Consider the following 21485-nt stretch of genomic DNA (forward strand, 5'->3'; position numbering starts at 1 on the left):
AGTGGTCAGAAGCAAAAGGATAATGGGACCAAGACATCATCCAGGGAGAAGTGTCCTCCCAGCTCATGCAACTTCCCTCACACACATAAGGAAACTGAGGCCAGGGATGGACGGCCTGTCTGGGAGGCCATGGCGGAACCAAGTCTAGCATCCAGGTCTCCTCTTGTGGTGTGAGGCTTCTCACTAAACCATGCCCAGGTGCCTGTGACCACCACAAGAATTAAACACCCTTAGGTAATCACTTCTTTTATTTTTTTTGAGACAGAGTCTTGCTCTGTTGCCAGACTGGAGTGCAATGGCCCGATCTTCACTCACTGCAACCCCCAACCCCCAGGTTCAAGTGATTCTCCTACCTCAGCCTCCTGAGTAGCTGGGATTACAGGCATGCATCACCACACCCTGCTAATATTTGTATTTTTAGTAGAGACAGGGTTTCACCATGTTGGCCAGGATGGTCTCGATCTCTTGACCTCGTGATCCGTCTGCCTCGGCCTCCCAAAGTTAATCACTTCTATAAGCTAGACTAAAGGGACACTTTGCAGCATGAGCTCATTTGATCAGCTGGCAAAGGGACTTGGGCTCTCGGGTCCCACTTAGAGATGGTCACAATGAAGCTCTGGAGCAGAGAGGCTTCCCGAGGATCACGCCACTAGCAGGTGGTGGGACCCAGCCCGTATGTGGGGACATCTGACTCCAAATCTCACACTGTGAACCTCAGCATCAGCTCAGCGCGGAGGGGTTTGGCTCTGGGGACGGACATTTGAAGGAGAACGCAGAGACAAGGGTGTGGTGGCTCTGGAGGGGTCTGAACAGGGCCTGGTAAGGTATGAGAGGGCAGAGTGCAAGCTGATAGGGGTCAGCCCCCGCTCCATGGGGAGTCAGTTCAGAAGCTCTGGCTTCCAAAGATGCAAAGGGCTTAGGTGTTGCAGCCTCAGGGACCCCAGAGGGCGGCTGGGCTGCGTGGGGTCCGCTGGCAGCCTCTGTAGATGGGCCCTGCTACTACTTGGGGACTCTTATTTTGGAACCTGAGGGCCCCCTGGGAAATGGAATAGAAAATGTGTGTGTCTGTTTTCATTAAATTCTCAAAGGGTCTTACACCCAAATGAAGTTAAGAAGCATTTCCCAGGCCACAGTTGCCGCTTGTCCCCTGGTAATGGCTTCATCAGCTCAGCAACTTGAGGGGCTCCTTGAGAGTAAGAGAGAAATTTCCCCTCTGGCGTGGCCACCGTGGGCTCTGAATGCAGATAACATCTTGTCCCTTTGGCCGTCGCTGGCTGAGATAGGATCCCCCCAAGCCAAGCCATCTGGCTCAGGTCTGCCCCAGTCTTCTGCCTCCTGAGTCCAGGGAGGGAGGGGACTTCCAGAAGCAGAGCTCCGTCCCGGTCCTGGGGGTCTCATCTGAGTCCAGCAGATATTGGACCTGCCATGTGTAGACATTGGGGAAGCAAGTAGACCAGCCCTGGTTCCACCCATGCTGGGCCTGTGGGGCTGGCAGCGGGGATGGAGAGGCAACGTCAGTGCCCTAGCAGGGAAGGGGCGGTACCCAGGGGCTGAGGTGGATGAGAAAGCTGCCCTGGGTCTGAGCAGTGGGTCCAGCCAGTGGAGGTGAGGGAGGAAGTGTTTCACATGGAATGGGGTCTGTGAAGGGCTTGACAGGGTCTGTTGGGCTGAGATGAGAGCAGGCTGGAATCCGTGTGGTCCCCAAGCAGTCCTCTGCCTCTTTTCCAGTCCCACCTACCATCGAGGGCGCTGACAGAGGACCGTACATGGTGAAGGCTGTGGCTGGGAGGCCCATGGCACTGGAGTGCGTGGCCAGAGGCCACCCGCCTCCCACCCTCTCCTGGCACCACGAGGGGCTGCCCGTGGCAGAGAGCAACGAGTTGCGGCTGGAGATGGGTGGCAGTGTGCTGAGGCTGGACAGCCTGGGGGAGGCGTCGGCCGGCCTGTACAGCTGCGTGGCCAGCAGCCCCGCCGGGGAGGCCATGCTGCAGTACTCCGTGGAGGTGCAGGGTGAGCCCAGCCCGCCCCACTCCGAGCTGCCTGCGCTGTGGCCTCTGCCCAGGCCTGCTGCATGCTTGTCCCGAGCCAGCTCCTGCAGTGGAGGGAGGGTGGGGAGAAGTAACCAGTGTCCCCGCGTTGCATGACACAGATGTGGACACTGAGGCCTGGGCTGTGGGGCCGGCAGGACTAGGAGTGGGCAGGGCGGAGTCCCACGATCAAGGGTCCCTGCCCCTGCCCAGGACCCTGGGCCGGGTCACCCAGGATGGAGGACCCTGTTCTGCCTTCTGCCAATGGAATAGCCCTTTGTGGAGACCTTCCTAAGGCCCACTTGTGGGTGTGGTCCCGGGAGGGCACTGGGACCTTCGCCTGCCCTCTGTCTATTGCTGAAGCATCTCAGGTATTAGCGCTATGCTGGCCCCGCATGGCGCTGGAAATGAAGCTGGGAACAAGGCCAAATGGACTCCTGAGCCCTCAGTCTGCCAGGGAGACAGATGTTAAATAATCAGGCCCAAGCCTGCGGAAGCCAGGGTGTCCCCTCACTCCGCCTTGGGATGGTCCTGGAAGGCCTCCTGGAGGAGGGGCCACTAATAGGGAGACCTGAAGGGTGAGGTGTGGCTGGGCCTTGTTTTGAGGGCACTGGGGACTTGGGAGGGTTTGAGGCCAGTGGCTGCTCAGCTCCAAACACCCAGGAATGGGTTCTGCCTGCAGTGCCCCCACAGCTCCTGGTGGCTGAAGGCTTGGGACAGGTGACCGCCATCGTGGGCCAGCCCCTGGAGCTTCCCTGCCAGGCCTCAGGCTCCCCAGTACCCACTATCCAGTGAGTCTGGGGTGGTGGAGGCCAGGGCTGGGGTGGGCAGGGAGCATGTGCTTTGGGGGTTTTGGGGGGAAGTGGACAGGAGAGAGGCTTCCTGTTTCCAGGAGCAGGAAAAAGGCCTGGAGCTGTGGCTGGTGAGAGCAGCTGGGAGGCGCTTCTAGGCTTCCAGCTTATCCTGCCTGGCCAGGCCTTCCCTGGCCTCAGGTTGACCTGCCCCACTCCCTACTCACCTTAGGTGGCTGCAGAATGGCCGCCCAGCTGAGGAGCTGGCCGGGGTGCAGGTGGCCTTGCAGGGGACCACACTGCGCATTGACCGTGTGGGGCTGGAGCACTCGGGCCTCTTTGCCTGTCAGGCCACCAATGAGGCAGGAACTGCCGGGGCTGAGGTGGACGTGTCTGTGCATGGTGAGTGGGCACCTGAGCTTCTGGGGCTGTGGGCAGCCTGAGATGCCAGGGGTGAGTGGAGCCAGAGGGCTGTGGCAGGCTTGGAAGGGCATGGGGCTGGTCTCCTCTGGATGGCATTTCTGGGCTGGACTTCCCAGTTCCCCACAGAGATGCAGTGCAGGTGTGAGAGGCTGGTCCGGGCCATGTATCACACTTACCCTGTCCCGTCCAGCCCCTCGGCCTGACTCCTCTCCCCAGCTTTCTCTCTCTCCATCTGTTCTCTTTATGCTAACCACACAGAACTTCACCCAGTTCCTTTAATACATCAACCCTCTTTCTCTCACCTTCCAGTCTGTGTACGCTGTTCCTTCTACCTGCAACATTCTCCCTCCTCTTTGCCTGCCTAGCTCCTCCATATCTTTCAGGCATATCCTGAAATACTCTTCCTCCAAGAAGCCTTCTTTAATTCTACCATGTTTCTCATCTGCACTGCCCAGCGTCTCAATGCCTTAGCCCTCCACCCACTGCATTGGGATTGCATATTTGGTTGTCCACCTCCACTGTCCACCTCTGTGAGCTTTGAGAGGGCAGCATGGTAGCTGCCTTTCCCTGTTATGTCCAGGGGCCCAGTATAGTTCTGAGCACAGAGTAGATGCTCAGCACACATAAGGATGCATGGGTAGATCAGTGGATGGATAGGTGGATGGGTGGGTGGGTGGATGAGTGGACAGATAGAAGTGTGGATGGATGGATGGGTGGGTGGGTGGATGAAAAGGTGGATGGATGGAAGGGTGTGTAGATAAAAGGGTGCATATATGGGGAAATGAATGGATGGGTGGGTGGGTAGATGGATGGATGGGTGGGTGGATGAATGGGTTGATGAGTGGATGAGTGGATAGGTGGGTAGATGGATGAGTGGATGGATAGAAGGTAGGTGGATGGATGGAAGGGGGTAGATGGATGGAAGGGTGGGTAGATGGATGAGTGGATAGATGGAAGGGTGAATGGATGGATGAGTGGATGGATGGAAGGGTGGGTGGGTAGATGAATGGGTAGATGGGTGGATGGATGAGTAGATAGGTGGGTGGATGGATGAATGGATGGATGGAAGGTGGGTAGATGGATGAATGGGTGGGTGGATAGGTTGGATGGATGGATGGATAGATGGAAGGGTGAATGGATGGATGAGTGGATGGATAGAAGGTGGGTAGATGAATGAATGGGTGGGTGAGTACATGCATGAATGGATTGTTGGTTGTGTGGGTGGATGGCTGGCTGGCTGTATTGGTAGATGACGGATGAGTGGATGTGTGGATAGACAGATGGATAGACAGATGAATAAATACATGTATAAATGGATAGATGGATGAATATATACATGTATAGATGCATAGATGGATGCAAGAATTTTTAAAGGGAATAACTACTCTGCTGGCTTTAGTCAAGAGCTCTTTCCCCTAAGCCATATGTCTGGGGGATATGGTAGGCAGAACCTAGATGCCAGCCTTTGGCCAGCCCTTCAAGGCCACCTTCTTACCCCCAGGTGTCAATGGAGTTGCTGGGTGCCCACCGTAGCCCTCCTGATTCTGACCCAGGCTTTTCCTGACTGTTTCCCTTCTCAGAGTTCCCATCAGTAAATATAATTGGGAGTCAGAACATCACAGCTCCTTTCCTGCAGCCTGTGACCCTCCAATGCATAGGGGATGGGGTGCCTACCCCAAGCATCCGTTGGTGGAAGGATGGTGTAGCCCTGGCAGCCTCTGGGGGGAACCTACAGGTACGTGCAGGTGCCCCAGGGCTGGCAAGCCTGCTGGGCGAGGTGGAGGGGCTGCCTGGGGGCCTCTTGGAGACTCTGAGCAAAGCCCAGCAGCCTGAGAGTAGGATGAACCCAGAGCCCTCTCAGCTTGAAAGGGCAAGCCTCAGCCTCTTCCAGGTCCTAGGAGCTTCGGTGGTCAGAGGGGGAAAATGTTGGTGGGGACAGGGAACGGTATGCCTGGAGATCTGAGGAATCCCTGGAATCCAAGTGCTTGGCTCATAGCTCTACCCCAGAGCCAAAAGTGTCCCCATGCCTCACTACTCCTGCCCCTGGGCTCAGCAGCAGCCTGGCCACTCACCATGTCCCATCATCACTCTGACTTCCCTTCTGTCTGGGCTCTGTGGTTTCACCACATACACAGCCCCGTGGCACACACTCTGCCCTCTCCCCTCCAGATTGAGAAGGTGGACCTGAGGGATGAGGGCATCTACACTTGTGCCGCTACTAACCTGGCTGGGGAAAGCAAGAGGGAAGTGGCGCTGAAGGTTTTGGGTGAGGATGTGGGTTCCAGCAGGGCCCAGGCTGGGGCTGTTGGGTGACCCCTCCAGGGCCCTTGGGGCTGGGGTGTGTGGCTAGGGAGGTGAGGGAGGTTTTTAAATCATAGTTGTGCCCTTCACTTCAGAAGAGGTAGAAAGCCCTAAAATGAAAGCATTAGCAAAAGCTCTGTAGTCTCTTTTGGCTGCTTTTGATGGGATTTTTAGTAGCAGACCTTGCCCGCGTTCATATTCACCTTTGCTTATTTTGGGGTTTATTTGCAGAGAAATCTCTATCCTTCTATTCCCTGGCTGTGTTGGCTGTTGGCTGTCCCAGGGTGGGGCTGGGTGCTGGTGCGGGCCTTGTGTGATTGCCATGAGGATGGCGGCCTGTTGCTCTTTGTTCTTGGGTTTGGTTCCAGGAGTGGGGTTCCTTAGTCTGAGGACTTGAGCAGTTTTAGAGCCCTGGTTGTCTGGGACTTTCTGGGGGGAGCAGGGAGCAGCACTGGGAATGGCTGTGATTCGAGCTGCCTGGAGCCTGCCCCTACCAGGCTGGGCCTTTCCTTGTCTCCCCTTAGTGCCCCCCAACATCGAGCCAGGCCCCATCAACAAGGCAGTGCTGGAAAATGCCTCAGTGACCTTGGAGTGTCTGGCTTCAGGCGTGCCCCCTCCCGGTAAGACCCCTCCTCTTGGCTGAAAGCTACTTCCAGCCCAATTCACCATTTAATGAGGCTGGTGAGTGACCCAGGGACCCTCTGACTGGATGTAATGGCGAGAAATCAGCAGGCCTCCACCCCCCTCATTTCTCTCATTTTCCTCTCTTCCTCTTCAATGATGTCCTTCACACCGAGGCACTGCCAGGGTCCAGAGCCCGGAGTCTGAAACAGGCCTGCCGGGCGTCTACTCACAGTAAACTTCACAGGGCTGTCTGGGGCTGGGGGTGAGGACCAGGACCTCAGAGTCACCATCCGGTCTATAGGAGCCCTTCTCTACACCAGCAGTTGAGGAAAGGGCACTTGGGGCTGGGTGTTTGCATAGAGGACTGGGAGAGGCTTACGGCGACCCAAGAGGAAGACGCCTCTCCTGCTCCCATCTGAACTAGACCTACCCTGCTTTGCCTGGAGCCTGTGAGCCCTGGGGATATTTTCCCCCTCTCGTGGGGACCCCTGCTGAGTTCCACCAGGGCAGCCTGGCAGGAGGCAGGGAAGCTGCAGATACACACAGTCCAGCCTAGCTTTGAGGCTGCTGCTTTGGGCTGGTCCATGTTCTCTAATGTCCCCTAGGTGAGGGGGTCACCAGGTAGGGGGAGGGCAGGGCTGAGTTTGACTCTCCCTGCTCCTGGCTGCCTCAGCCTCTGCCCATGGGGCTTCTTCTCCACCCTTGGTCTTGTCTTGGGCGACACTGCCCAGTTCCACCCTGCCTCCCGTTCCTGAATGAAGAACTCTGGCCTTCTCCAGGACCTGAAAAAAATGGTGTGGCCACCCTGGAAGGTTCTCTTGGATCCCACCAGCCAGCAGAGTCTGAAGGGCTGACAGCACTCTTGCATCTCTCTTCCATTCCACAGATGTCTCCTGGTTCAAGGGCCGCCAACCTGTCTCTTCCTGGATGGGAGTGACAGTATCAGTGGATGGGAGAGTTCTCCACATTGAGCAAGCCCAGCTTTCTGATGCTGGGAGCTACCGCTGTGTAGCATCAAATGTGGCAGGTAGCACAGAGTTGCAGTATGGCCTACGGGTCAATGGTGAGCTTCCCTGGGCCTATGAGGGCCCTTGTCCAAAAAGTTGTCTTTGTATCCATTTGTCTATTAGTCTGTCCATCCACCTGTCCACCCACCCAGCCACCCATCCATCCATCCACCTCCCCATCCATCCATCTATCCATCCACCCACCCACCCACCCACCCATCCACCCATCCATCACCTCATCTACCCCTCCATCCATCCACCTATCTGCCCATCCATCCATCCACCTCTCCATCCATACACCTATCTACCCAACCATCCACCTATCTACCCATCCATCAATCCATCCATCCACCCACCCCCCACCCATCCATTCATCCATCCATCCACCCATCCATTTATCCATCCATCTGTCCATTTATCCACCCAACCATCTGTTCATTTATTTATCTACCCACCTGTCTGCCCACCTACCCATCCACCTGTCTATTTGTTTACCTGTTCACCCACCCATCCATCCATCTACCTACCCATCCACCCATTCACCATCCATTCACCTATTCAACTACCCATTCTTCCATTGATCCATTTTCTATCCAACCATATTTATTGGGTCCATGCTCTGGGGCAGACGCTGGACCTACAGCCCTAAATAAGACCTAGGAGCTTTCAGTCTAGTGGAGGACACAACAATTACATCATTTCCCAGAGGATGTCAATTGTGATAGCAGCTGGGAAACATGAGGTGCACCTGGACATCTATAACAGGGCTCTGACCTGGCCTGTGGAGTCCAGGAGGCATCTTTGACACCTGGATACCTAAACTGAAGCCTCTGCCAAGGCCTGAGGTTGCAAAGACCTGGGGAATTCGAGAAACTGAAAGGAGGCCACAGGGCCTGGGGTTTATAACAATGAGAAGAGGGCCAGGGTGGTGCTGGGGGCTGTATGGAGGCTGGACCTCTCAGGCCTCATGGGCCATGGAGAGGTTGGGTCTAAGGGCAGGGGTCGTTGGGCAGGGGCCTGGGACCCCGGGCATCACCGCCGGTGCCTCCCAGATACAAGGGAATCTTCTGGCTATTTTCTGCCCAATGGGGACTGCCTGTAAGATGGTATTTCATCTCACACCCCTGAGTTAGGAAGTGGCCCTGTCCAGGAACCCTTGGTCCCTCCCCGTCCCCGTGATAAATGACCTTCTGCTGACCAGACGCCTGAGTGTGAGTGCTGTGTCCTAGCTGGTTGGCCTTGGGCAGGTGACTTCCCCTCTGTGAGCCTCAGTTTCCCATCCATAGAAGCCTCATGGTGGCGTTGAAAGGAAGGAATGAGCAGCCTCAGGGGTGGTAGAGTGGCTCACGGCTCGTGTCCGGATGGCTGTCTTTGTGCTTTTGCTGTGGCCATGTGCTCCTGCAGGGATGCCCAGTGATGGGCCCTGCCTGCTTTGCCCCAGTGGGGCTCAGCCTGTGCCCCATGTCACCCCTGCCCTGCAGTGCCCCCTCGAATCACACTGCCACCCAGCCTGCCAGGCCCTGTGTTGGTCAACACCCCTGTCCGGCTGACCTGCAATGCCACTGGCGCCCCGGGCCCCACACTGATGTGGCTGAAGGATGGAAACCCTGTGTCCCCTGCAGGGACCCCTGGCCTGCAGGTCAGTAGGGCTGGATGGCCCGGCTCAGCTTCCTGCACCTCCCGTAGGTGCTGAGAACAGAGGTCAGGCCCTGGGAGCTTAGGGTGAGGGAGAAGCGGCAGTAGCCCAGGGCAGAGGGCTGGAGGGCAGAGGGGCTGAACAGAGAGGCGAGCCCCGCTAGTGACCTCAGTTGCCTCACATTCCCAGCGGTAGCCGGGAATGTGAACCGTCCCTGTAATTGTAAATGTTCTTGTAGCCACAGTAAACTGAGTAAAAAGGAATAGGTGAGATCAATTTTAATACTACATGTTAGTTCATCCAGTAGATCCAAAAGAGCTTCATTTCATCATGAGATCAATAGAAACAATTATTGAGATATTGCCTATTCTTCTCTGCATATTAACTCTCTGAAGTCTGTGGCATATTTTGTACCTGGGGCCCCAGTCAATTCAACCCGGCCACATTTCAAGGGCTCACTGGCTGTGTGTGGCACGTGGACAGAGGGGCGCTAGAGGACTCATCCTGAGGACCAATGTCATTGCCCACCAGCTGGCAGAGGTCTGGAGGCCCAGCTGCAGCTCTGGGTTTCTGTGCACCTTGAGGGGCCCTGAGGGTCAGGGCAGGCCGTCTAGGCATGCTTGGCAGCAGGGATGGCTTGTGCTGGTGACATTCTGCCCCTTGGGTGCAGCAGCAGGACAGTTGCCTAATTTGGGCTTCCCCCTGGGGTCACAGGTCTTCCCTGGGGGCCAGGTCCTCACCTTGGCCAGCGCCCGGGTCTCCGACTCTGGGAGGTACTCCTGCGTGGCTGTGAGCACGGTGGGTGAGGACCGCCGAGATGTTGACCTGCAGGTCCACAGTGAGTTACAGACTGGGGAGGCCACGTGGTTCACAGCAGGAACTCCAAGGAGGTGGGGTGGGGGCATCCCCAGTCACATCCAAAGGGGGAGAGGGTGGGTGGGTGGAGGAACACCCACCTGAGAGCGGCCACCTTCCAGTAGGGATTGTGAACCTCCAGAGACCTGCCCTGGGGTGTGAGCTTCCCCATTGGGTAGGAGGGTGGGCAGATGCCACACATGGCCAGGACCTCTGCCTCATGTTCAGGGAAAGGCAGAAGGGTTGGAAGGAGCAGGAGCAGTGTGGAGTGGTGGCTGGGAAAGCCGGTCCTTGAGTGTCACTGATGTGGGGTTCAAACCCTGCCTCTCCTTGAGTGTCACTGACGTGGGATTCAAACCCTGTCTCTCCTTGAGTGTCACTGACGTGGGGTTCAAACCCTGCCTCTCCTTGAGTGTCACTGACGTGGGGTTCAAACCCTGCCTCTCCTTGAGTGTCACTGACGTGGGGTTCAAACCCTGCCTCTCCTTGAGTGTCACTGACGTGGGGTTCAAACCCTGCCTCTCCTTTAGTATCACTGATACGGGGTTCAAACCCTGCCTCTCCTTGAGTGTCACTGATACGGGGTTCAAACCCTGCCTCTCCTTGAGTGTCACTGATGTGGGGTTCAAATGCTGCCTCTGTGACTTTGAGCTGGACACTTTGCTTCTCTGAGCCAGCATTTCTTCATCTGCGAAATGGAAAGGATAGCGTTCACCTCATTAGTCGCCATAGGGACTCACTAAGCTTGTGAGCTCACGAAGCTGCTGTAACCACAGTAGCTTACATTTAAATGTCCTCATCTAGGTTTTTCTGGGGCTCTGTGGAGGTATAAGAAAGAATGCTGGGAGCGGGTTGCAGTGGCTCACGCCTGTAATCCCAGCACTTTGGAAGGCCGAGGTGGGTGGATCATTTGCGGTCAGGAGTTCGAGACCAGCCTGGCCAATGTGGTGAAACTCTGTCTCTACCAAAAACACAAAAAGTTAGCTGGGTGTCGTGGCACATGCCTGTAATCCCAGCTACTTGGGAGGCTGAGGCAGGAGAATCTCTTGAACCCCAGAGGTGGAGGTTGTAGTGAGCAGAGATCGTGGTCACTGCACTCCAGCCTGGGCGACAGAGCAAGACTGTCTCAAAAACAACAAAGAGAACGAATGTAGCCTTGGGTAGGAGGTGGGAGGAAGGGTTCGATTCCAGCTCTTTCTCTTTGCTGGAAGGAAGATGGTGATTAACATGTTGTGAGCCTAAGATCCCCACCTGTGCTATTGGATAACCTCGTGGCAGCCCCACCAGGTGGGGATTTTCATGATCCCCACTTTACATATGAGGAGACCAAGGCCCAGGAGTGTGAGTAGCATTCCCAGGGCCTTGTATGGTGAGCACGTGGTGGAAGGCAGGATTCTGCCCCAGGAGCTCTCACCCTGGCCAGCCGACCAGGCCTCCACCTTGGGCCATGGGCAGGACAGGGCCTGCAGGTGCTCCAGCTCAGCATCCCCAGGGCCTTGTATGGTGGGCACGTGGTGGAAGGCAGGATTCCACCCAGGAGCTCTCGCCCTGGCCCTGTACTCCTTCCTGCAACTCTGCACTGGCTATTTTTGTTTCAGGGGCAAAAGGCAGATCTGAGACATGCTTTAAAAAAAAAATTTTTTTAAGATTTTAAATTTTAGAGTGTCGAGATCGCTGTGGATAACTGTAGATTCCGGCATCTGTAAGAGCGAACAGGGAGACCCTGAGCTCCCTTCCCCAGCTTTCCTCCGTGGAAACATGCTGCAGGAATCTGAGACGTAGATGTCACTACAGTCCACCCATCTCACCCAGACTGGCTCCTTCAAAGCAGGACTGAAGCCAGAGGAAGGGTGGTCACCCCTGGCTGCTGGGAGCAGCTGGGCCTGACCCAGGGCATGGCCCCTCCTTGCTGGCCCCACCCATGTGCCTGAGGGAGTCCCTCTCCTGCCCCCTCCTGCAGTGCCCCCGAGTATCCTCGGAGAAGAGCTGAATGTGTCCGTCGTGGCCAATGAATCCGTGGCCCTGGAGTGCCAGAGCCACGCCCTGCCCCCACCCGTGCTGAGCTGGTGGAAGGACGGGCGGCCCCTGGAACCACGGCCTGGAGTCCACCTCTCCGCAGACAAAGCCTTGCTACAGGTGTGCAGCCCCCGGGCCAGCCGACCAGGCCTCCACCTTGGGCCATGGGCAGGACAGGGCCTGCAGGTGCTCCAGCTCAGTGACCTGCAAGCCCCCTCCCCACCAGGGAATGGGGTCCAAAACTCCAGGACTGGGTCCTCAGGGCCTCCATCAGGGCCCCTGATGCAGCTGAATGGCACCAGCTATTGAGTTAAAACCTTCTTCACCTGTCTGCTCCTCCTCCTCCTCCTCCCACCCCTCTACACCCTGTGATACGATCATTCCCAACTCAGAGCACTGCCATTTGGTTTCCCCTCCTTTCCATTCATTCTTCAAAGCCACAGCCTAGCCCCAGCATCCCCATGTCAGATTCTGAGCCCGGAGGACAGGTCCCTGCACCCCACCAACCTTCTTCCTCCATCTTCTCTTTGGGTCTGTTTCCTTGGTTCCAAGGAGGCTGGGAGCGGATGAAAAGGCAGGAGCAGGTCTGATCCAGTCACATGCCTCCTGCTTAGCAGGTCTGGGCTGTGGCTGTGAAGGTGGGGAGGCTGGCAGGGCTGCCACGAGGGGCCCTTCTCAGGCCCACCGCAGGCACTGGCTTCTAGAAACTTCCCGGTGCAGCTGGCAAGAAGATGCTGTCACTGCCCCGTGCTCCAGGTGGGGAGGTTGGGCCTCGGCAAAGTCACATGAGTTGCCTGCGGTCACACAGCCTGGCCAGGGGTCACCCATCTCTGTGCTGTCGCCGCCCATGGGGTGTCTTTGCTCTCGGCCAGGTGGACAGAGCTGACATGTGGGATGCAGGCCGCTACACCTGTGAGGCACTGAACCAGGCTGGCCACTCAGAGAAACACTACAATCTGAACGTCTGGGGTGAGGGACTCCTGGGCCTGGCAGGGGGAGGGGCTGTTGCCTTGATTGGGTCCCAGGACACAGCCCTCCTCCAGCCTGCCCGCCTCGCTCATCCCCTCCCCATCTCAGCCCCACCCCCACTCACCCTCTCTCTACTCTGACTCAGTTGCTCCAGTGTTCCCCTCAAGGGAATCCCACACCGTGACTGTGAGCGAGGGGCACCCCACCAGGCTGTCCTGTGAATGCTGGGGCGTCCCCTTCCCCAAGATCTCCTGGAGGAAAGACGGTAGGATTGCTGCCCTTGCCCAGCCCCACCTCATTGCCAGGACAAGGAGGCTGCGCCCAACCCCCACTGTATACCCCCACCCCAGAACCTAGCTGTGATGGGTGGGCTTATGTCTCTAGAGGGTGGGGATGACACTTCCCCCAGCCCCTCTCTGTTCACACCCTGAGCCTACAGAAGCCCCTGGCCCCATCCTGCCCTGCCAGTAAGAACTGGATTAATCTTCAGGCCTCACATCAGATGTCCCCTCTTCCAGGAAGCCCTCCTTGACTGCCAGGCTGGGGCAGAGCTTCCCCAATGCAGTCCCTGTCACTTGTCATGTCACTCACATTAGTACTTCTGTGTCTGCTCCTCCATGAGTCTGTGACCCCTGTGAGGCAACACCCTGACCTCTGCTGAATTCCAAGTTCAGTGCATAGCAGAACAAAGGTGCTCAAAAAACATTTGGAATTCACTTCACCATTTTTTTTTTTGAGACAGAGTCTTGCTCTGTTGCCCAGGCTAGAGTGCAATGGTGTAATCTGGGCTCATTGCAGCCTCCACTTCCTGGGTTGAAGTGATACTCCTGCCTTAGCCTCCCGAGTAGCTGAGATTACAGGCGGGTGCCACCATGCCCAGCTATTTTTTTGTATTTCTAGTAGGGACAGGGTTTCACCATGTTGTCCAGGCTGGTCGTGAACTCCTGACCTCGGGTGATCTGCCCGCCTCGGCCTCCCAAAGTGCTGGGATTACAGGCATGAGCCACTGCACGCAGCCCATTTAATGCATATGTATTGAGAGACTGTGCCAGGCCCTGTTCTAGGCACTGGAAATACAGCAGAGGATAAAACAGGTCCCCTCACTCACAATGCGGGCAGTTAGATAATAAACACAGTTAGTAAATGACTCCGTACCTTAGGTGATAAATGCTATGGAGGAAAATAAAGGCCGGAAGGAGGGAAGATGTCCTGAGGGGTGGTAGGATTTGCAGTTTTAAGTTGGGTGGCCCAGGAATGCTTGACCAAGCAGACTTGAAAAGGAAAGGGATGAACATGAGAATATCACAGGGAAACACATCTCAGGCGGAGGCAAGGGTGAGTCCAAGGGTCCTAGGGCAGGACTGCTGGTTGGATGGGAGAACAAGAGGAAGCAGGGAGTCAGGGATGATGGAGGAGCGAGGAGCTGCCGTTACCAGGATGGGAGACCCCAGGGGCAGGTATGGTGGAAAGATCTCGCGTTTGGGGTGAATTAATCTTGAGACATCTGCTAAATGCCTAGTGAGGGGTCAAGTGGACGGTGAGGGACAGGTGTCTGGAGCTCAGAGGAGAGGTTTGGGCTAGGAAGCAGTCTGGGAGTAGCAAGACAAGTTGAGGTCACCAGGACAGAAGGAGGAAGCGCCACCAGGAGGCCACTGGGTTTCCTTTCCCGCTCGGACATGCATTGAGTCATGACCCAGCGAGGGGGCTGCTTCTCTACAAACACAGGTGGAAGCATTTAATCCAGCAGATCAAGGTTGACACATCCTCCTCCGAGGGGTCTACCGACTGCCTGATCAACCTCCTCAGGCCACTGCAGAGGGTCATTTTGTCAGTAGCCTTTTGAGCCCTGCCATGTGCCTGGCCTTGGGGAGCCACTAAGAATCCCAGAGGGAGGTTGGTTGTGGTGGCTCATGCCTGTAATCCCAGCACTTTGGGAAGCCAAGGTGGTGGATCACCTGAGGTCAGGAGTTCGAGACAGCCTGGCCAACATGGCGAAACCCCGTCTCTACTAAAAATTACAAAAGTTAGCCAGGTGTGGTGTTGCACACCTGTAATCCCAGCTACTCAGGAGGCTGAGGCATGAGGATCGCTTGAACCCAGGAGGTGGAGGCTGCGAGATTGCACCACTGCACTCCAGCCTGGGTGACAGAATGAGACTGTCTCAAAAAAAAAAAAAAAAAAAGGACCTCAGGAGGAAATTGAGGCAGGATCTGCCATTCTGGAGGGTCCAGGCCAGGGTAGGATTTAGATGTGGCACCTGTAGGCAGATCTGTGATGGGGAGAAGCCTGGAGGATAGCGAGGAGCTCAGAGGAGGCACCAGGACCACATGTGGCACTCACAGAAGACTTCCTGGAAGAGGCAGTGTCTAAATGGACACCTGAAGGATGTGCAGGAGTTGGCTGGAATGGGTGGGAGGACAAACTTTCCAGGTAGAAAGACGTCATGTCCTTGCAAACGCCCTGGACCAGGAGCTTCTTTTTTATTGCACCCAGGTAAACCCCTGCCCAGGGAGGGAGCTGGCCTCCAGCAGGTGTTGGCTGTGGGGAGGCTGCTGTACCTGGGACAGGCCCAGCTGGCTCAGGAGGGAACATACACATGTGAGTGCAGCAACGTGGCGGGGAACAGCAGCCAGGACCAGCAGCTGGAGGTGCACGGTGGGTGAGCCAGGCAGGGGCTGGAAGGGTCTGGGATCATGGGCTGGCTGGGCAGATGCCGCCCCCGAATCAGAGCAAATACAGGGAAGTGATGAGGTGTGGTGCAGGTTTTCTCCTCCCTCAGATTCCTGGGGTGTGAGTCCTTTCTCACACTGCTCTAAAGATACTTCCTGAGACTGGGTAACTTATAAACGAGAGGCTTAATTGACTCACAGTTCCGCATGGCTGGGGAGGCCTCAGGAAACTTACAATCATGGCAGAAGGTGAAGGGAGAGCAAGGCATGCCTTACATGGTGGCAGGTGAGAAGGGGGAAGTGCCAGACACTTATCAAACAACCAGATCTCACGAGAATTAACTCACTATCACAAGAACAGCATGGGGGAAACCGCCCCCGTGATGCAATCATCTCCCATCAGGTCCTGCCTTGCACACGTGGGGATTACAATTCGAGATGAGATTTGGGTGGGGACACAGCCAGATCATACCATATCACCTGGCATTTAACTGCCCCTCCCACACAGCTTCTCACTAACCCAAGCATAGGATGGGAGGCATCCAATGGTCCAGGGGAGAAAAACCACATCTGAAACAGCTGGAAACCCGAAAGAAGTGTGAGCATTATGTGAAGTTTCTATGCATAGTGGAAACCTAAAGCCCTATCTACTTGTCCTGCTGCGATGAAATGAGATCCCTCAGCTTTGTAAAAATCCTGCTAGAAAATAAACCCAGGGAAAGTTCTGTTCAACCTGTTGAGGAGAAACCCACCCATAAATAATCTTCCACCCCAACCAGTCCCAACGGCTGCTGAAGCTCCAGAAGTCTCTGGTTTTTGAGGAAGAAAACCCCTCACACCTCCTGAAAGGGCTGTGTTGTGAGCTTGTTCCCCAAAGAGCAGGCCTGCTGTGAGTCCCAGGCTGTAGCGGTAGGGTGCAGTTATGACCCCATCATTGGGAAGGAGAATGGAGGCCCAGAGAGGTGAGATCACAAGGTCACACAGGCAGCGATGGCAAGGGGAGAGGGTGTGTCCCTATGGGGCCTGGGGCAAGTGCGTGGTACCTGGTGGCCCCAGCAGCTTTCTCTGATGGGCTTTCTCCCCACCCCAGTTCCCCCTCAGATTGCTGGTCCCCGAGAGTCCCCCACACAGGTCTTCGTGGTCCAGGATGGAGTGGCCACTCTGGAGTGCAACGCCACAGGGAAACCCCCCCCAACAATGACGTGGCAGTGGGACGGCCAGCCCGTGGGAGCTGAGCCGGGCCTGCAGCTGCAGAACCACGGACAGAGCCTGCGTATGGAGAGGGCCCGGGCTGCCCACGCCGGACGCTACAGCTGCGTGGCTGAGAACGTGGCTGGGAGGGCCGAGAGGAGGTTTGAGCTCTCCATGCTGGGTGAGGAACGGCAGCTGCTGGACGAGGGTGGGCTGGGGTGGATTAGAGAAGGCAAGGCCAGTTCAATCTCCAGACATAGCCCTCAGGCTGTGCTCTTGGGGTCACACCTGTTCTTTCTGCAGTCAGGGCTCTAATGAGAACTGCTGTTGCGGAAGCCATCAACACTGCTCTCAGAATCACGACAGGTCCCAGATGGCCCCAGTTTCCCCCCTTTCACCTCTCTTCCCTCCCTGTCTCCCTCTTGCGTTTATCCTCCCCTGCTCTGTTCTGGGCACTGGGGAAGTATTCAGTCCCTGTCCTGCATGACTGGTGTATGATGGGGAGAATTCAGGGGCTTGTGAGAGACCAGGAAAACCTTGAATACTGTTGGGGCAGGTCAGGCCAGCCTCCTGGAGGAAGTGCCCTTTAAGCTGAACCTTAAAGGGTGAGTAGAAGTTAGGACCTGCTGGATGAGGGGAAGTGTGTGGCTGGAGCAGCCTCGTGCATTCCAGTCCTTTACTGAGCTCCTACTATGTGCCTGAAGGATAATTCAGGGTAGACACAGGGAGTGTAAGACAGGGTGGGAGAGGTGGGCAGGGTTTGGTTTAGGGAGGAGCCCCTGTCATCCCCTTCACCGTTGCTGGGGCCTTGAGCCTCACCCAGGTACCCCCAACACCCCGGGCAGAGAGTGGCTTCCTTCAGGAACAGCCGCCTTCAGAACTGCAATGTTGCTGCTTCACTTCTGCATGTGAATTTAGGAAGCACGTCCCGCCTCACCTTTGCACTAATTCCAGTCCCATTGACTCTGCACTGTTTCTGCCCAGGCCCTGGACTAGGCATTTTCACGTGTTCCTATTGGATCCTCCAGCATCCCGCTGAGGGCTTGGGGAGACTGAGGCCCAGGGAGTCTGCCGGACTCCAGAGCCCAGCCTGTAGCGCCACTGGCTCCCTTCTCGGTGTCCTTGCTTCAGGGGGAGCAGCTCTGCTGTCATCACTTCTGCTCCTCCGACTCTCCCAATTGGGTGGAGTTGGGGGGCAGGTAGTGGGGCTGGGTGGAGTTGGGGGGTAGTCAGTGGGGCTGGGTGGAGTTGGGGGGCAGTCAGTGGGGCTGGGTGGAGTTGGGGGGCAGTCAGTGGGGCTGGGTGGAGTGGGGGGCAGTCAGTGGGGCTGAGTGGAGTTGGGGGGCAGTCAGTGGGGCTGGGTGGAGTTGGGGGGCAGGTAGTGGGGCTGGGTGGAGTTGGGGGGCAGTCAGTGGGGCTGGGTGGAGTTGGGGGGCAGGTAGTGGGGCTGGGCTGAGTTGGGGGGCTGTCAGTGGGGCTGGGTGGAGTTGGGGGGCAGTCGGTGGGGCTGGGTGGAGTTGGGGGGCAGGCGGTGGGGCTGGGTGGAGTTGGGGGGCAGGTGGTGGGGCTGGGTTGAGTTGGGGGGCAGGCGGTGGGGTTGGGTTGAGTTGGGGGGCTGTCAGTGGGGCTGGGTGGAGTTGGCAGTCAGTGGGGCTGGGTGGAGTTGGGGGGCAGGCAGTGGGGCTGGGTGGAGTTGGGGGCAGTCAGTGGGGCTGGTGGGGTTGGGGGCAGTCAGTGGGGCTGGGTGGAGTTGGGGGTCAGGCAGTGGGGCTGGGTGGAGTTGGGGGGCAGTCAGTGGGGCTGGGTGGAGTTGGGGGGCAGTCAGTGGGGCTGGGTGGAGTTGGGGGGCAGGCGGTGGGGCTGGGTGGAGTTGGGGGGCAGTCGGTGGGGCTGGGTGGAGTTGGGGGGCAGTCAGTGGGGCTGGGTGGAGTTGGGGGACAGTCAGTGGGGCTGGGTGGAGTTGGGGGGCAGGCGGTTGGGCTGGATGGAGTTGGGGGGCAGGCGGTGGGGCTGGGTGGAGTTGGGGTGCAGTCGGTGGGGCTGGGTGGAGTTGGGGTGCAGTCAGTGGGGCTGGGTGGAGTTGGGGTCAGGCGGTGGGGCTGGATGGAGTTGGGGGGCAGGCGATGGGGCTGGGGGAGTTGGGGGGCAGGCAGTGGGGCTGGGTGGAGTTGGGGGGCAGGCGGTGGGGCTGGGTGGAGTGGGTGGCAGTCAGTGGGGCTGGGTGGAGTGGGGGGCAGTCAGTGGGGCTGGGTGGAGTTGGGGGCAGTCAGTGGGGCTGGGTGGAGTTGGGGTAGTCAGTGGGGCTGGGTGGAGTTGGGGGCACTCAGTGGGGCTGGTTGGAGTTGGGGGACAGGCAGTGGGGATGAGGAAGGAGCATGAAGCACACAGCCCTGATCTGCACCCTGAATGCAGCTTCTTCTGTGTGTCCAGTGCCCCCAGAGCTCATCGGAGACTTGGACCCACTGACCAACATCTCAGCTGCCTTGCACAGTCCCTTAACTCTGCTCTGTGAAGCCACAGGGATCCCACCCCCGGCCATCCGCTGGTTTCGAGGGGAGGAGCCTGTCAGCCCTGGGGAGGACGCCTACCTGCTGGCAGGTAAGACACCAGCCAAGGTTGGAGCCTGGGAATCAGCTCGGGCCTTCTGCCTCTGCCCATTACATGCCCATGACCTCTGACCCTGAGCTGCCAGGCCTGTTTAGAATAATCATTCCAGTTGCTGGTTCCCAAAGAGTACAGCCCAAAACACTAGTCGGGTGAGGTGCTCCAGGAAAAAAAAATCATGGATTTAGATACATTTGGAAAAGGCTTTCTGCTCTGCTCACCTAGAAAACTACAGGAAACATCTGCATAGTAAAGGTTCTGATAAGTACTGCAGCAAAAAAAAAAAAAATCTTTTGGCACTTACATATAACATCCCACAGAGCAGTAACAAGGTTTTAGATGCGATGACCAAAGCACCCTCTCTGAACATTCATCCTCCTCATAGAATGGGTTTGTGAGGTTCTTGCTGGTGAAGGAACGAGGAACCAAGGCCCAGGAATCTCTCTGTCCCATCCAAATCCTGCAAGAATTTCCAGGCCCCCTGAGGCTACGCCTCAGTCACCCATCAGTTCCAAGCAGCCGATCATGAGATGGCAAATACATTTCTTCCTGGGCCTCACTTCTGAGCACTTGGTAGAAACTGTCAGACGCATTCTGTGGATAGGAATTCGGAGACTGCATTGGGCCCGTTGGAAAGGAATGTGGTGATCAATTAGTGATGTCTGCTGTGGATGCAGTAACAGCAGTGGTGGTCTGTGTCCTGTGTTTCTGCCCTCCCCACACCCATCTTGGGAGACCCTTGGGTTCCATTGAGAGAAGCTGTCTCTCCCTGAGAGGTCTTTGGGAGGAGGAGGCCTTTTACCGTGTCTGTCAGAGTACAGCAGAGGTCTGCATAGGGCCAGGACTTCTTAACCCCTTGCTTTCCCTTCAGCTCCAGCCAATCCCCAGAGCCAGGGGTGGCCAGGGTGACAGACACTTCTTGCTAGAACAGGGTCCTCAGATTTATTCTGATACGTGTCTAATCTCCAGGCGGTTCCATCCATTTGTTTACCCTCCTGGGCCTCAGTTTCTGCATCTGAGGAATGGGACACAATGGGAAACAGATACATACATGTCTAATTATAATGCCTCTTCCTGCTGGGCAGCAGAGGGGCTCAGCTTGGGACAGAATCGCCCCTCCTCCCCAGGTGGCTGGATGCTGAAGGTGACTCAGATGCAGGAGCAAGACAGAGGCCTCTACTCATGCCTGGCAAGCAACGAGGCTGGGGAGGTGCGGAGGAACTTCAGCGTGGAGGTGCTGGGTGTGTTGCAACCCCATTCTCATGGGTGCCCTATGAACCCTTTTCCACTGCCTGGGAGCTCCCAGAGGCAGGGCCCCAGACTCACGGGTCAAGCCGTAGCAGGGGCCCAGCACAGAGAAAGAGGGAGAAGCTAAGCCTTGTATGCTTTGCTTCATCAAAACCTTTGTTTAAGCCTGGGCAACATGGCAAGATCCCACCTCTGTGAAATATACACAAATTAACTGGGCATGGTAGTACCTGCCTGTAGTCTCAGCTACTCGGGAGGCAGAGGCTACAGAGATTGTGCCACTGCATTCCAGCCTAGGTGACAAGAAACCCCCGTTCTGAGGCTGCCATGGAACTTTCCAGAAACAGCAGGGACAATCCAAAGTGGAAGGGGAGCAAATATTTCCAACACCACTAAGACTGCATGCCTCTCATCAGAGTCTTCTGAGGCCCTGGCACTTCCATCAGCCAGCAGGAAATACTACTTAAATTCACTGCCCTATAGAAACAGGCATGGGATGGGGAAACTAAGGCACAGGAAACAGTGGGCTCTTGGCTTCCTGTTCTGTGATAGTGTAGCCTGAGTGGGCCAGACCCCCCAGTCACTAGCCATCTGTCTCCCTGCTTCTCTCAGTTCCTCCCAGTATTGAGAACGAGGACCTGGAGGAGGTGATCAAGGTCCCTGAGGGACAGACTGCCCACCTGACGTGCAATGTCACAGGTAAGGGCCACACGATGTGGTGGGCTGGGAGAAGGGGTGGGAAGGCAGCTTCAGAAAGGAGGGGACCCCTGGGGATCTGCCCACCTGCCCCAGCCCCACTCCTTCTGACGGGAGAGGGGGTCTCTCTACGTCTTGGACTCAGCACCAGGTCCCGGCTCATCTTTGCACATGTTCTTCCATCCCAAACACTCTTCCCTCTCCCCACCTCACTATAGATCTCAGCTTCCAGGACACTCCACAGGAAGTCCTTGGCTGGCCTCTGAGGCCCATTGGGCCCCCTCCATTGGGTTCTCACAAGCCCCAGTGCTTCCCTGTCCTAGCACTGACCACACTGGACCATAGTGGCCTTGTGGCATCTGAGCTTCTTAAAGACCCAGGGTCTGCCTTGTCACCATTGTTTCCCCAGTGCCTGGCAAAGTAGGCTC

At 56.8% G+C, this 21485-nt stretch overlaps 1 protein-coding gene across 9 annotated transcripts in view; it reads left to right on the forward strand.

The window, feature by feature from the left end:
* Nucleotides 1-21485, forward strand: part of HMCN2 (hemicentin 2) — a 167573-nt gene that overhangs the window by 83702 nt on the left and 62386 nt on the right. For all 9 annotated transcript variants that reach the window (XM_035260402.3, XM_035260417.3, XM_035260413.3 and 6 more), the window contains 17 exons: nt 1729-2010; nt 2710-2818; nt 3051-3220; nt 4822-4976; nt 5411-5507; nt 6067-6162; nt 7053-7229; nt 8655-8812; nt 9524-9647; nt 11625-11800; nt 12553-12649; nt 12795-12914; nt 15143-15304; nt 16409-16690; nt 18940-19107; nt 20241-20354; nt 20974-21060. In XM_035260402.3, the coding sequence (XP_035116293.2) occupies nt 1729-2010; nt 2710-2818; nt 3051-3220; nt 4822-4976; nt 5411-5507; nt 6067-6162; nt 7053-7229; nt 8655-8812; nt 9524-9647; nt 11625-11800; nt 12553-12649; nt 12795-12914; nt 15143-15304; nt 16409-16690; nt 18940-19107; nt 20241-20354; nt 20974-21060 (2574 nt within the window). The remainder of the gene's footprint in view (nt 1-1728; nt 2011-2709; nt 2819-3050; nt 3221-4821; nt 4977-5410; nt 5508-6066; nt 6163-7052; nt 7230-8654; nt 8813-9523; nt 9648-11624; nt 11801-12552; nt 12650-12794; nt 12915-15142; nt 15305-16408; nt 16691-18939; nt 19108-20240; nt 20355-20973; nt 21061-21485) is intronic.

The sequence above is a fragment of the Callithrix jacchus genome, chromosome 1, assembly GCF_049354715.1.
Source record: "Callithrix jacchus isolate 240 chromosome 1, calJac240_pri, whole genome shotgun sequence".
Classification (NCBI taxonomy): Eukaryota; Metazoa; Chordata; class Mammalia; order Primates; family Cebidae; genus Callithrix; species Callithrix jacchus.